The following is a 15,580-nucleotide window of genomic DNA, read 5'->3' as shown; positions in this document are numbered from 1 at the left end:
CCTCGATTCAGATCCTGCCACACACTTCACTGTATGACTCGGGCTAGATCATTGTCTGTTTCTTAATTTGTTCATATACAAAATGATAGAGTTGGACTAGCTGGCTTCTGAGGTCCCTCCCAGCTCTAAATCTATGATCCTAGGAGCTTATTATAGTATATGAACACTATTTTCCATTAACAAAGTGTTGTAATATTTAAAACTTTTCCCACAGTGAGACAGCATAGTGTTTGGTTTCTTAACAAATCTTCAATATCTTGATGCCTCCATGCTCCTGAGGTCTCTACCTAGCAGATACTAGAAGACTCTAATCTTTGTAGATGAGAAGATATCTCAGAATATAGTAGCTAGTGACATGCTAGCTTGCATTTGTATTTGTGTGGTGTTTTTAAGGTTTGCAAAGCACTTTATGCATATTTTCTCATTTGATCCTGGACAACTATTTTTTTTACTCCCGTTTTACAGATGAAGAAACTGAGGAAAAGATTAGGTGGCTTGTCTAAGGTCACATTGCTCGTCAGAAACAGCATTTGAATCCAAATCTTCCTGATTCTGCGTCCAACATTTTATCCATTACACCATATTGGCCTTCATTAACATTTAATCATCTTGCAGTCATGTTTCCTTATCTTTACTCCACTTCCTAAATTCACCTTGTGTAATTGTAATAAAATAAACTCAGGATAAGCATGACTAATTCAGATTTGTGATTTGCACTTCTTTCAGGCAGAAAAAGCTGATGGATTCATCAACTTGCCAGATTTTGCTGTGGACAGAGCTGCTGAATGCAAGAAAAAGCAGTGAGTCATCACATGCCACAAATTCCTGCATGGCCCATGTTAATATTCACCTAATTCATGTTCATTGTGCATTTGGTTGGGTGGGATCCTAACTTCAAAAAGGTGCGGTGGTTTAGAAGTTAACAAAAGGGAACAGACCTGAAGACTGAAAAAGTTGACTAGGAATAGATGAGTTTCTCTTCGTGTATGTTGTACGTTGACATTCCAAGAGAACTGAGCAGCCTTTTACTAGACCCCCTTAAAATTCTATAGTGAAGTTCTGTGTTCTGTGATGCAAGGGAGCTCCATGAGCGAGTCCTCCTATAGAGGTCAGGAGATCAGATGCCAAGGTTCTGTGCTAGTTAGTAACTGAGATTCAGCAGACCTCCCTCCACATAACTGCAGGCATGAAGACAAGTAAGACCAATGCTGTTTTCTTACTTAAAATCTTTGTGAAACTATTCATGACGTAGATAGTCGTTTATTGTCCAAGTCAGGTCATAAATCCCAGGCTAACTCTCTGCTGAAAACAAATGTTTGAGTAGAGGTATTTCATGTACAGAGGTAAAGTGGGATCAGTAGAGTTTCAGAGCTGGAAAAGGGACTTAAGGTTATCTGGTCTGAGCCTCTCATTTTGCTGATGAGACCTAGAAAGTTTATGTAGCATGTACAAGATTACAGGGCTAGGTAAGATGCAGAGAGCTAAGACTGGAACCAAGTTTCCTGACTCCCGATTCCCTTCCCTTTCTATCCCAGTGTCTCACTACTACTTCTCTAATGATGCTTCTTCCTTTCTCCCTCTTCCCCAGTCTCCCTCATTCTCTCTTTCACTTTTAATTAATCTGTTCTCTAGTTTAATCAAAAATCAGTATTCATCAATGGTAATAGTTATCCTGACGTATAATATAGTGTTTCCAGAGCCTCTCCCAGGTTTTGAGCCTTTAACAAGGAGGATGAACTGAGTGGAAGGTACTAACTACCCTTTGGGTATTAGGAGCTTTGATGCAGCAGGATGTGTGCAGTTTTGCCACTTAGGTGGCTTTTGTTTAGTTAGCAAAGATGGTCTGGCCATATGACCTAGGACTTCCGGTTTAAAAGCTAATGTGGAAATTGCCACTGCAAAACTTTTGCTAATTAATTTCAGTATTTTAAGCTTTTATTTGAAACTGAGGTGAATACTAATTTTATTCTTTCTTTGTGAAAATGTGTTATATCTGTCATGAAAGAAGGATGTATAGAACTGATTGTTACTAAATAATTAAAATAGGAGAATTTTATATCTGTTTGTCTATCTTGAACTTTAATTATGGCAAGTTGGAACACATAATTTTTTTTTAATGAATGGAACTCCAAAACTGTGACCCATGTCAAAGTGTGAATAACTGGACAGGGCTTTTAACTTAGGACCCTCCCATAAGGTAATGTTCTGAAAGACCTCTTTGGAGTTAGGGCCCTGAAACTTCAGGTGCCTCTCTAAATTTCCTGTGTATGTTGGAGGGATCTTGATTGAAAGATTTGGATCAGTTATTCTAAAATGAAACTCCTTCCCCTACATCTTTTCATTATCTTAAGCATTGACAAACAGCATATTCTTGACCAAATATAACTGGTGTAATTTTATTTTAAAGGGAATGTCTTAAGTATCAAGTAACATTATTCTCTTGATGACAGGAGAAATTGACTGGTACTTTTCTGTGGATGCTAGCAAATAGAATAGGCAGCATTCAATTTGTTTGAATTACTTTTTAAACTTGAAATAGAAAGGGAGGAGTATCATTTTTACTGGGATAGCTATGAATCCATCAAATTCTATTCTACATTAATTTCTCATGTATCTTTGCTGTTTTCCCTTCAAGTGCTTTTAAGATCAGCCACCCACAGATCAAGACTTTTTATTTTGCGGCAGAGAATGTGCAAGAAATGAACATGTAAGTAAATAAAACAGCTGCTTGTGAGTTTTTATGGGCATAGACACATTTTGCTGACATTTTGGCATTTTAGATGCCAAGCAAGGGTCAGATTTTTTGTTGTTGTTTGTTTTTATTTCTTTAAATTCAGTTTTATTTTTTTCAAATTAATGAAAATGTATGTTCTCATTCTCCTGTTGAAAAAAAAATCCTTGTGATAAGATATGTATAGTCAAGCAAAACAAATTCCTTCATTGGCCATGTCCAGAAAATTATATGTATCAGTCTTGAATCTATTACTTCTCTGTCAGGAGGTAGATTGCATGTTTCATCAGGAGTACTTTGGAGTCATGGTTGACCATGTTGTTATTGTATACATTGTTCTTCTGGTTCTGCTTACTGCACTTTACATCAGTTCGTACAAATCTTCCCAGGTTTTTCTGAAACTGTCCCCTTCATCATTTTTTACTGAGCAATAGTATTCCTATGGGTCAGTTTTGATTTTAAGTGGATTTCATATTTCTACTGCTTCTGAAACTCCTATCCTTGTCTTTTCCAGAACCTATCTGCTGTTTTCATATTCTTTCTTTAGAGTGTGGAAAAGGACTAGAAAAGAAAGTACAGCTGAAAATTAAGTTCTTTCAGATTAACCCATGGGATACTTCTGCAGGAACAATAAATTAGGGAGGAGGAAATAGTGGCCATTTCAAGGGGCTACTGTTGTTAATCTTACATAAGCTGTGAAAAATCAAAGAATTAGAAAAATGAGGCTAGATGGAATCACAAGTAAATTTCTCCGTTTTCAGCAGATGCCATCTGTGGCATCTCAGCTGGTATTCACCATGGAGCCATATGGAAGTGGGCATTTATTAAATAGTTTTTGGTTGTCACCATGAGATGCTTGAAGATTTTCTTGGCAGAATACTCCACAGCCTTCTGCCATATCCCTTTGACAAACTTGCTGTCAGAAAGATTTTACTCTTAGTATAAATTTCTTTTTCTAATTTAAACCCATTTCTTTTTTCTGTCTTTTATAAATGTACGTGATAGATACTCAGATGGTAGCGTCTCCTTGGTTTACATCAGTGTGCAGCTAGAATGGTAAAAATTTTAATTGATTGTGAGTTTATATGGTGCAGCAAAACTTATAAGAGGAGATTGCCTTACTCTCTTCACATCTGGTATTTGTATATTGCTTTTATATTTGTATATTGTTTCACCTCTTTACTCTCATCCCACTATAGCTGATAATTTGTATATTGCTTTCTTTTTACTTATGTTTTCTTGTTACCTGTTTATTGCTAATCAGCCAATCAATAGGCATTTATTAAGCATTTATTTATACCAGGGACTATCCTAGCTGCTGTGCAAATACAAAAAAATGAAACTTAATCCCTACTTTCAGGGACCTTCTGTAAGTTCCTTATTGATTGTGTCCAGAGGAGAAAGACCAGAATGGCAAAGGGCCTTGAGGTTATTCTACATGATGATTCATTGAAGGAAATAAAGATATTCAGTTTAGAGAAGATTTAATGCTTGGTAGGGAGAACATCTGGGAGAACATTCATTTTTTTCTGCTTGGTTCTAGAGCTAGAGTGGATAGAGGTTGTAGAAAGTCAGATTTAAGTTTAATGTAAGGAAAATTTCCTCACAATTATGGAAAAACTAAAATGGAATAGGTTGCTTTGGGAGGCAGTGGGTTCCCATCAGTAAATGTTAACAGCTGGCTATTCTACACACCCCTCTCCCCCAGCAAAAAAATGCCATGGTATAAACTTTTAAGTTTAATTTGCGTTATTAATATTTTCTCTACCACTTTCTTAAGTCTAATTAACAAAACAATAAGTCAAGCCTCAATGTGTAGCCTTTGCAGATTTTTGAGGTATAAATTTAGCAATCAGTTTTCCAGAGCCAGTTTGAGCTGGGCATCCTCTCACAAGAGGGGGTTTATTGAGAGGAGTCTTGTTCTGCTAAGAACTAGGGATTCAGAGCTTCTTAAACTTTTTCCATTTGTGACGCCTTTATGCTTTTCGGGCATCATTGGTTGGCATTATGTGACTTGAGGGCATGCACAGTGAAAAGTGCACATGCTCTGTGTTCAGAACCAAGGCAGCAGTGAAGCTGTTCAGTGCAACACGGGCAAGTGCTGGCAGAAACACCTCAGATTCATTACACGTTTGATTTTTAATTAAGTTTTGGTCATTGTGTGTTCAGAAACCTTGTACTGTTGCCAAATTTTTCACGACCCCATTTGGGGTCATGACCCACAGTTTAAGAAAATTTGAGAGGTACCTACCAATTCTCAACATCCTATGATTCTATGATCTTCCCTGAAGGTCTCTTTTTATGCTGTCCCCCACCTTCTTATCAAATATCTATAAGGCAGAGTAGTAAAGGCATGGCTTCTCTTGCTTGCCAGCAACATTTAGTTGTTAGTACACTGAACCCAGATCGCACACACTTAATGATTGCTACCTCCCTCACCAGTAGTTGATGGATCGGCACTCTTCAGGTGAGGAGCAGCATGGCTCCTTAGTACAAAGGGTTCGCTTGTTCTAGAAGGAACAAAGGATGAATTAGCCAAGCTTAGAACTAAATCCCAACTCGGCTACTTATTATCTTTTGACCTTGGGTAAGTACTTTAACCTGTCTGAGAATCAAGTTTCTTTGTCTAGAAAAAGAGAGGGTAAGGTTGGACTGATGAGCTTTAAGGTTGCTTCTTCCTCCAAATCAGTGATTGATTTTATGGTCTTGACTAATATAGGATAAAGAATGGTCTCAGTCTATTTTTTTTTTACTTTGTTTAACAAGCTTATAGTACTCTGAAAAAAATAATAAATCAGTGCTATAAATTTAGTTTAAAACCAAAGCACAGATATTTTTTCTTAAAAAATTAAGACAGTTATTGCTATGATTAAACAAATTTGTGGATATCTTTGTTTTTATATCATGTTGTTTCCAATAAATTCTTCCTCTCTTTGCCTACTAAAGTCTTACCTTGTAGCAGAGAGTAAAACAAGAAAAGAATCTAAAAATAAAAATAATTCAGTGAAACTGACCAACCCATTGTTTTTATCTGACAGTAAATTTATTCTTCCATGCTCATATTCTCCCACTTCTGCAGTGGAAGGATGCGAGTGCTTTTACCAATTCATTTCTGTGTTCAAGCTTGGTCATTATAATTACAGAGCATTCAGTTTCTTAAAAACCTACTTTTACTGTTTGCATGGTAGCCGTTGTGCCTATTGCGTTTTTTTAAGCATCTGAATCAGTTTATATGTCTCCTCATTTCTCTGAATTATTTATGTTTCTCATTCAGTTAGTGGTATTCCATTAGATTGAGGTACCATAGTTTGCCAGTTGAAAGAGACGATTTTCTTTTCTACTAAGCAAAGTAAAAGCAGGAGTTATGAAGAAGGCTTGAATGTTAAAATGCTTTTAATTTGCAAAAGAAATCTTAAGTATCACTGGCTAGATTCTGCTGTATAAGGAACATATTATGTGTATTTGAAGGTAGAAGGTATTCTATTATAGTGAGGGCCAAACCTGGACAAAGTGATGAAATAGGTGAAATTTGCCTTTGGTACCTTTGACACTAGCTTAGATTTTCAGTGTTGATGATCTCCCCATGAGATTGGCTACATTCCCATGAAATTGACCACATTGACTAGATTAGAATAATAATAACTGCCATTCTTTTCTTAGTGTTGTTTTGAGCTCCCCTGAGATAATGTGTGTAGAGGATTTGGGAACAGTAAGGCATCCTACATGTATTAGTGATTATTTTAATCTGCTAGACAAAGCTCCACATCTCTGACTTACTTTTACCCACTTTCAAATCGACCTGTATTCTTATTCCTTCAAGAAATCTGTCTTCCATGTGACAATGGGTGTCAATTGGCCAATCAGATAAACAAATCCCTGGCAATGCTTTAGCAAAATCAGAGACAAGGGATGTTTATTCATTAAAAGAGCAAAAGTGTCCTAAGGAGACCCCACTAGATCAAAGACTACTGTGGCCAGTGAAAATTGTATGTGCCATTTAAAAACAACAATCATATCTCTCATAATGTAATTGTTGCAAAGCAAAGAAAAACAGCATTCCATCACATTCGCCAAATTAAAAAAAAATTACTAAAGGAATGTAAGGTAATGACTTTTAAGAAAAATGTTGCATTTCCTCATGTATGCCAAATTAAAAAATATGAAGAAGCAAGCATGTTTTAATGATTAGAAAAACACCCAACATCTGCTTGTTATGAACTAAGGACTTAATGTTTGGCTCTAGCACTGTAGTCTCTAGCAAGAACTGGTTTTCTTTCTCTTTTTCCCCAATTTATTTTTACTCTAAACTTAACAAACATCAAATACAATGGGCATTTTGACATACATAGCAGAACAGAAAAAGAGTGCTGCACATGAAGCTGTAGATATCTGTCTTGCAGTTTACTTTTTAAGCATATAATAAAGAGCAATTGTCATGTGCAGATTAGATTTGAATCATGTCTGAAAACACTGATTCACAATCAGGTTCATACACTTCATGGCACCTGCTTTAAGTGAGAAATTCATCTTGCTGAGTCTTGTGTAACTGTATTAGAAATATTGTTGAGATGGCATAGAGGAATTAAATCCTCTCCCCCAAACTTCAGCAACACAGATGCCACATAAAGACACCCAAACATCAGAACCAATTTATAAAGCTCTTCGTTGTCATATCAAAATAACCTTCTAGTTTATATTTATTTATAGAAGTCAGAAAGTTACTGTGGCTGCATGCATCCCCTCACTCTGAGGAGCCTGATTAAGGCCTTTTTATTTTCAACCATAGAAAGGCCATAAAGGAGTAAAATAGCTTGAAATTATAAGACTACCCCGTCCATATAGAATTAAATGACCCTCCTATACCTTTCTTTCTATGTTGTCTGTGATATTTAGCAAGTGATTCAGTGATAATTCTGAGACTGAAGAGAATCTGGCTCATTTTTGTAGTACTCTGAGTTTTAACTGGTTGATTAAACCCTTCACTAAAGTCCTCCAGGGCCTCCCTAGAGCGTAGTATCAGGATGCAGAGTTGATGTTGGCTTCTTATATCTAGGCAAATGAAGCTTACAATTAGAAGGTACCACCTGAGCTCAAAGGTTTGAGGAGCTGCTCCAATGATGGTAGTGTTGTCTGACATCTACCTTAGCTAAACACCTAGAAAGTCATCACTAGATTTGTCATGCAATGGGATGATAAATCTTTTCAGTTTCCATTGTTATCAAGGTTTATCAGGTCACAGAGAATGTGTGATTTGTAGCAGTTTAGTGGAAAACCATATTGACAAAGTCTCTGCTTTTTTGAAGCATTGATGTAGAATAAATAATGTAAGTATTTCTCAAATTCAGAAGAGATACACTTACCAAGACAGGCTACTTTTAGATGTCATTTCCATTTTTAGAGCTTTGTCTCCATGGGTAACAGCTTTGTTTGAGTAGCTGCATATCTATCCTAGTGGATGGAGGGAAAAATACTTAAGGTTAATAGAAACCCCTCATGTTTGCAGTTTCCCTCGATTTAAAACTACATGGGGAAGTAATTGCAATGGGAAGAATCAATTTCTAAACTCAGTCTGGGGGTAGAAGCAGGCTTTTCTGCCAGAGTGTCTGAAATAAGAATGCTTGGATTTTGTGCATTGATGTCTCAACACCCGTGCTATGCTAGCACACACATTCAAATCAAAGGAATGTACAACAAACACCCAGGAAACATCTGTCATCTTTCCTCTCCATAACTCTGTGTCCTTTTGTGTAACCATCATTTAACCACAAATAGATGCTTTCTTGTAGCCTTAATATTTTAGAAAATTCTTGGAGAAGGGAATGATGTAAGTCAATGAGTTCTAGAAACTCAGTAGTCAAATAAAAGATCCTAATCTAAAGCCTGTTTCTTATGATTGGTTACTGTTTTGTGTGCATTGAGACTGTGTAATTGAGACTGCAATATATATTCTCTTTTTTATACATACATAATGGATAGGGTGCAGATGGTGCAGTGGGTAGAACACCAGACATGGAGTCAGAAAGATGTGAATTCTAATCCAGCCTCTGATATTTATTAGCTATGTGACCCTGGGCAAGTCCGTTAACTCTGTTTACCTCAGTTTCCTCATGTGCAAAATGAGCTGGAGAAGAAAATGGCAAAACCCCTCCAATACTTTTTGCCAATTTGCCTGAAATGGGGTCACGAAGCATTGAAGACAACTGAAAATGACTGGAAAATATAACAATGGATGGGGTTGGATAGATATGTGGTTGTTGCTGTTGTTTTTTCTGTTGAAACTCTGGTAAATTACTATGCATTTGTGAACTGGGAAACCCCTTCCTTATTTCTGTGAACTCTTCTCAAAACCTGAGATTCTTTTTACCATTTCAACTTTGGATTGTTTGATCTATATTGGATGAAATAAAACAAAACCCTCACATTATCCATATACAGATTTTGCCATTATGGAGTTTCTAAATAGGCTAATTACATGTTACTTTATCCCTCCTGACTATAAAGTGATCATGCTCCCATGTTACCATGTTGGTGCTTAAAATGTTCATCAAGGTGATTGCTCTCATTGAAACATAAATTTTGTGAAATTAGTGTTGTTTTATTTGTTGTATTTGTACCAGATAGCTCCTAGTGCAGTGTCTGGTTCATGGTAAGTTGTTAAAAAATGCTTGTTGATTAATTGATATTTGAGATCTGTAGTTCTGTGAAAACCACCATAGTTACCTTCCCGCAACCATCAGCATGATTCAGGATTGGCTAAAAATAATAAGATGGAAGACAGAGCTTATTTGCCATGCTATAGAAGCACTTGGCTTCCTTCCTTCCTTCCTTCCTTCCTTCCTTCCTTCCTTCCTTCCTTCCTTCCTTCCTTCCTTCCTTCCTTCCTTCCTTCCTTCCTTCCTTCTTTCCTTCCTTCCATGTGTTTTGATATGCCCCAGTGTAACATGGTGCTAGAATAAGCATAATCCTAATTGACTTTTACTATGTCTAGCATCATCATAGAATCTTAGATTTTTAGAACTTGAAGGAAGTTCTGAGATCATGTATTCTAATCTTTTGCTCTTATTGATCTAAAAACCATAATGTGGAAAAGTGAAATGACTTTCCAAAGGCATCATACAGGTTATTAAGTGACAGGGCTGAGGTCTTAATCCAGGTCATCTACTCTAAGAGAGTGTCATTTTGTTTCCAGCTGAAATTTTCAAAATGAGGCCACTGGGGAATGTTCCCTCACAGAAACACAACTCTACTTAAAAAGTAAATGGAAAACAGGATTATCAAATATTTGTATTATATTCAGCTCTTCCAAAATTATATCTTTCAAAAATTAAGGGATACCATAAATTAAGTTGTAGTCAGATTTTAGTAATTCAATGTATACCCCAAGTTTTCCCAAAGAGAACTATCCAGTCATTTGTAGTCAAGGAGATGCAATTTTGATGATGAACTGAGTCAAGTATTTAGAAATTTAAGTGATGACAAAATATTTGGAATGGACTCTTTTGAAGGAAGCTATATTTGATCTTAGAACTTAGAACGCTTTAGAAAGCTATGCAATTTCATTACTGCTCCAAACCAACTGGCCAGGTGTTCACAATCAAGGATGACCTGAATACAAAAGTTATGTAAAAGCCGTAGGCTGCCATTTTGTAGGATTATATGAAGCTTGTATATCTACATCAATGAACTACCAGTCTTTCTGGAAAAAAAAATCCTCTTTAATTATTGCCTCTTTCTATTCCCATACAGATACTGGGTAGAAATTAGAATTTACTTTTGCACCAGGATTGAATCTCTTGCTGCATATGTTTGGGGAAGAAGACGCAGTGAGGGGGTTTGAGGCTGGGGTACCAATTTTGTGTGGGGGCATTGGGCTTCTCTATGATCATTAAAGTTTGTCATATCAGATTTTTGCTTTCCATTTTGAATTTTAGGTGGTTAAATAAGCTCGGGTTAGCTGTAATTCGTCTTGCATCCACAGGAAAAGAAGAAGGTATGCTTTATTTTAAACCTATGGATATAGTGGGAAGTGATTAGGTGATAGAAATAGAATGGGCTCTTATGCAAGTGAAATGAACATAACCACATTTGAACTTGAACTTCCCTAAAAAATTAGAAAGAAAAGGAGAAGGAGAACAAAAGGAAGAGGGGAGGGAAAAGTGGGAGGGAGAAATAGAGATGAAGAAAGAGTTAAAGGAAAGGAGCAGATAGATGAATGTTCTGTACTGGCCAGTTTGTATTGGCTATAAGTATGTTGTTACCCTTACTTCACCCACATAGTAGCTGTAAGTTTCATTGGCACTGAAAACAGTTGCCAGTATAAATGTTATATTTCCCTCCTTCTGTAGTTATGACAGCTCAGACTCAGACAGACACCCCTTTTACTGATCTAGTCATGCTCTCAGCCAGACAACATTCCATCCTACGGTTTCCTCTCTTGTATTTTAGCATATGTGCTAGGTGGGTATGCTGCTAATTCCTGAAAGAAAACGCTAATAAAGGGATGCCAGGACCTGAAATGGTGCTAGTGGGAGGTCTCATTACATGGGTCTGCCTGGAGCTTTCATACTTCAACAGACTTAAGAGTCTCTAGTCCTTTCCAAGTAATCACTAGATTTTGGTTTTTGACCTGGATTCTGTGAAATTGTTAATTTTTTTCCTAGTATATTTTCAAGTAAGTCATTTCTTTTGCAATATTTTACATTTTATGCATTTGAAATATTATTCTAAAAAGGAGTCTGCAGGCTTCACCTGACTCCCAAAGGGGTCCATGACACAAAGAACATTAAGTAGCCCTGCACTGGAAGGAGCAAAGAACAAAATTTCAACTTTTAAATGAAAAGAGTGTAGAATTTTCAACGTAGAAATGGAAAAATTCTCCCTCTCTTTATCCATTTGCTGCACCTACCTGTTCTAACCTGATCTTAAAACCATTTAAAGAAACTCAACACAATGAGACCAACCTACTCACACTCATTTTTGCTTCTTTTTCCTCAATGTAGGCAGATCTTGAGGCATGGAATTTTGTGCAGGAGATAGGTATTTTTTGTGTATTGACCTTTGCAGGAAAATTAGCCAGAAAAAATCTTAACTGATGCTTATGGAATATTAACAAAGAACACCAAAATACAATTGAACACTTTCATTTTCATTGCAGAATGCTACAGTGAAAGTGAACATGAGGATCCCGAAATAACTGTGGAGACACCACCCCCTCCCTACTCTGCTGAGCCTCCATCACATTTGGTGTGTGTAATAGTAATTAGCCTGCTTGTCATTGCTACAGTGACATTAACGTCATTCCACCCTCTTTGTATAATGTATCGATGACTAATAACTTTTAAGTGATACAGTAACTTAATGTGTCTACAAAATGGGCAGGTGTTTATTTAGTCATTTATAACCCTGTGGTCCTCCTGGATGCTGATTTGCAGCCTTCTCCATGGCAACAACTGATATGATAAAGTCAGCATCTGTGCGCATAAGTGAGTACCTCATCTGTGTCATTATTTTTAAAAGGAGAGTGCAGAGGACTCAGACCAGAATATTAAAAGCTTCCAGGTTACCAATTCAAAACCAATTCAGATTGTTAATGAAGAGCCACAGGACTAAAAAATGTCTTCTTATCTAGATCATACTTGCAACACGTATTAGAAGGGATGATAATAACTGCTTATTTGTGTGACAAGAAAGTGCAAGTTTCCAAGTTCAGGGCTTAATAAGAATATTTAAAAATAGATTTATTTTTATTGATATCTTTTGTTTTTACATTGCCTTTATTGCTCAACAATTATTTGTAGGTTTGCCCCAAAACTGGCTTATGTATATTTTCAGTTGCCCAGCTGTACTTATCAAATCAATTCCTCCCTAACTTGCTCCCTTGGCTCCTACTTACATTACTTGTCTAAGAAAACAGAGCTTTATATCAAAACCCATACATGCTTAGAATCCATCCCCAAAGAAACTCTCATGAGTATTCAATATGAGGAAATGAGAACAGCTAAAACTGTTAAATAGTATTTGGGGCCATTCTGTGCTTTCTGTTAGACCCCATGAAAATTCTTTTAGCCTTTGGGCATATAGGGGACTTCTAATTGGCATTTACAGTGTTGATTTAATGAAGTCATTCCCTGTGGGACAGCTGCCTTGCAGTTTCCTTATCTAAGGGTTTATTTAATTTTCTTTTTTTAACCGTAGCACTTAATTTGCATAGTTTATCACAAAGTGACATTAGGATTGTAGATCTGTAACTTTACAGGATCTTCAATGCCCTTATAGCACAGCTGGGGAAACTGAAGACCAGATGGCTTAAGTCATGGCCATGTGATCTCATTGGGAAGGTTCAACAGCTGAGATCAGAAAGGTTCACTTTTTATCAATCAACAAGCATATGTTATGTGCCAAGCATTGTGCTAAGCTCAGATGACACAAAGAAGAAGCAAAAACAGTCTCTGCACTCAAGGAACTTACATTCTAATAGGGGAGAGAAAATTAAAAAACAAAATAGTCCCACTCACAAAAGCTATAAAGAATGAAGATAGCCTCAGAGAGGAGGCTCAGAAGACTGGGAGGTGGGGAAGAGGGAGGGACAGACCTCTCTTTACAGTTAAATTTATGCAGCAGTTACACACCAATGGTAAAATGATGATGTTCTGTAAATTGATTTATGATACCAAGGAATTTCTTTGATAATAGGCATCATTTCTTAACTGATTTCTAGCTGTTCCTAATCCGAGCCTTTTACCCCTTGAAAATCCATAGCAGTCTTGTTGAATATCTCTTCTCCTGAAATCTACCTAACTTGAACTGAATTCCTAATTTTTCCTTCATAGGATGTCTTTTAGCTTATTTCTCATTAAGAATAATCATTCTGTGACTTGCTAGGAAAGTACCTGGACACTTTGTCTTACATATAATAAGTACTCAATAAATATTTGTTGCTAATTTGATTCAATATAGTTTTTGCTATAGTAGAACATAACACAGAGAAGGGATGGGTTGAAAAAAATTAAGATTTTGATGAGTTCTCTTGCTGCTTCCCATTATTCCCCTCTTATCTAAACCCCAAAGATCCTTATTTTGGGTATGATATTCTGGGAACTGAGGTATTGAGATTTATATATTAAGAATTTTTTTCCTTTTTGTATGGGAGGATAATTGACTGATTCAAAAATTTATATAATAAGACCATTAGCAGTAGTACATGAATTTGGGAGGAAAGATTGCTTTCTTTTAAGAAAAAGACATATTGGTATAAGGTCAATTTATTCATCCTCAGAATCTTGATCAAGTCCTGGAGATTCTGAAGCTAGAACCATTTTGCCAAAGGGTCAGTAGGAACTTGGGGACATATCAAATGAAAAAGAAATTTGAACTATTGAAGATAAATGTTAGGCTTGATAATCTTTTACCCAAAATGATTTGAAGTATGCTTATATAGTATATTCCATCTCCATTAACTAATATATATCTTCTAAAATCATGGCAAAAAGGAAACAGAATGATGCCTTAACAAAGGACCCTAAACAAGTGGAGATCTGGGTTGGGCAGATAGACTGTGTTTTAGTCCTGCCTTTGCCCTTTTGTTTGATCAAGATAAGCCATGTAACCTCTTAGGGTCTCAGTTTCTTTATCTCTAAAATGAGATATGGGATTATATGCTCTCTTTATGAGTGATTCAAGCATTAAGATTTTATGATTCCATGATACTATAATTGGCATCTGGATACATATGATATACATCTATATATACATATAACTAGCATATATATGTGATATGTCATGTGTGTAGATCTACATGTATACACATATAAAGCAAGTCTGGAAGAACACTTGAATTTTGCAAGAAATTGAGAACCATATGATAGCATAAAAATTGCTTATATATCAAGGATCATGGTTCACTCACAGGAACACATTATTTCTGCATTTTAAAGAAAAATAGTACAGTAATTTTTTAAATACAAAAAAGGAGGTGCATTTTCTGTCTGCAATGGGCACAGCCATCTTCAGAAGGGAGAGGGGCTTCCACTTATTCACTCTTAATCCAGAGGGTAATGGAAGTATATTTATCCTCCTGATTAGTCCTCATAGGGCTAATAGTAAGGAGTTAAAACAAGTGATTTATTGTCCTTTTTGTTTTAATGAGATCCATAATTATGCTCAAGAAATTGGTTAATAAACCATGCATTAAAAAATTAAGTGGGTGAAAAACATTTATTGCCTAGACTGTGACATGTAGTTAGATAGTCTTTTGTGGTTGTGCATCAGTCCATTTGTCAGAAATAAACACTGGATACAGATGGACAACTGAGATGGAGCAACATAATCTCTACAGAGTGCAAATTGTGGATGATTCAGAGGGTAATGGAGAGATAGCTGCATGATGGACATAGATAGTCTACAACAGAGATGCCAGACTCATGACCCCTCCTGTGTGCCACCAAACCACAGAAAAATGTCACTGGGAAATATGCAACAAAATTAAAAAAATACCTGATAACATAGATGATGTCAATAGGTAGATTTCTAAGTTAATGAATGGCCTTTAAGGTTTTTATGTATGGTTTAATGGCCCCATTGCTATCTGAGTTTGACATCAATGGTCTATAACCTGTTTCCAGTGATGTCCTATATATTAGATATGATATAAAATGTATTACCTAGGAAATGAAATATATGATCAGAAAAATAGGTATCTGGTGAGAGAGGGAGGGGGAGAAGAAAGTAGAGGAATAGAGAGAAAGAGAGAAGAAAGGGGAAGATGAGGGAGAGAGGAAAAGACAGATTTGTGGAAGACTTGTGATGTACTAGTACCCACAAGTTAAGAAAATCCTAGAAGAAGGGCTTCCA

General features: G+C 36.4%; 1 protein-coding gene and 1 long non-coding RNA gene across 7 annotated transcripts in view; one reads left to right on the top strand and one right to left on the bottom strand.

The window, feature by feature from the left end:
* LOC140527083 (uncharacterized) overlaps positions 1-1,014 on the bottom strand; it is a 36,465-nt gene extending 35,451 nt beyond the window's left edge. For both annotated transcript variants that reach the window (XR_011974665.1, XR_011974664.1), the window contains exon 1: positions 939-1,014. This is a non-coding gene — a long non-coding RNA (uncharacterized lncRNA). The remainder of the gene's footprint in view (positions 1-938) is intronic.
* IPCEF1 (interaction protein for cytohesin exchange factors 1) overlaps positions 1-15,580 on the top strand; it is a 207,826-nt gene that overhangs the window by 148,778 nt on the left and 43,468 nt on the right. For all 5 annotated transcript variants that reach the window (XM_072643746.1, XM_072643745.1, XM_072643749.1 and 2 more), the window contains 4 exons: positions 727-800; positions 2,636-2,707; positions 10,663-10,721; positions 11,886-11,974. In XM_072643746.1, the coding sequence (XP_072499847.1) occupies positions 727-800; positions 2,636-2,707; positions 10,663-10,721; positions 11,886-11,974 (294 nt within the window). The remainder of the gene's footprint in view (positions 1-726; positions 801-2,635; positions 2,708-10,662; positions 10,722-11,885; positions 11,975-15,580) is intronic.

The sequence above is a fragment of the Notamacropus eugenii genome, chromosome 2 (assembly GCF_028372415.1).
Source record: "Notamacropus eugenii isolate mMacEug1 chromosome 2, mMacEug1.pri_v2, whole genome shotgun sequence".
NCBI lineage: Eukaryota > Metazoa > Chordata > Mammalia > Diprotodontia > Macropodidae > Notamacropus > Notamacropus eugenii.
This window is presented reverse-complemented; position numbering and strand designations above follow the sequence as displayed.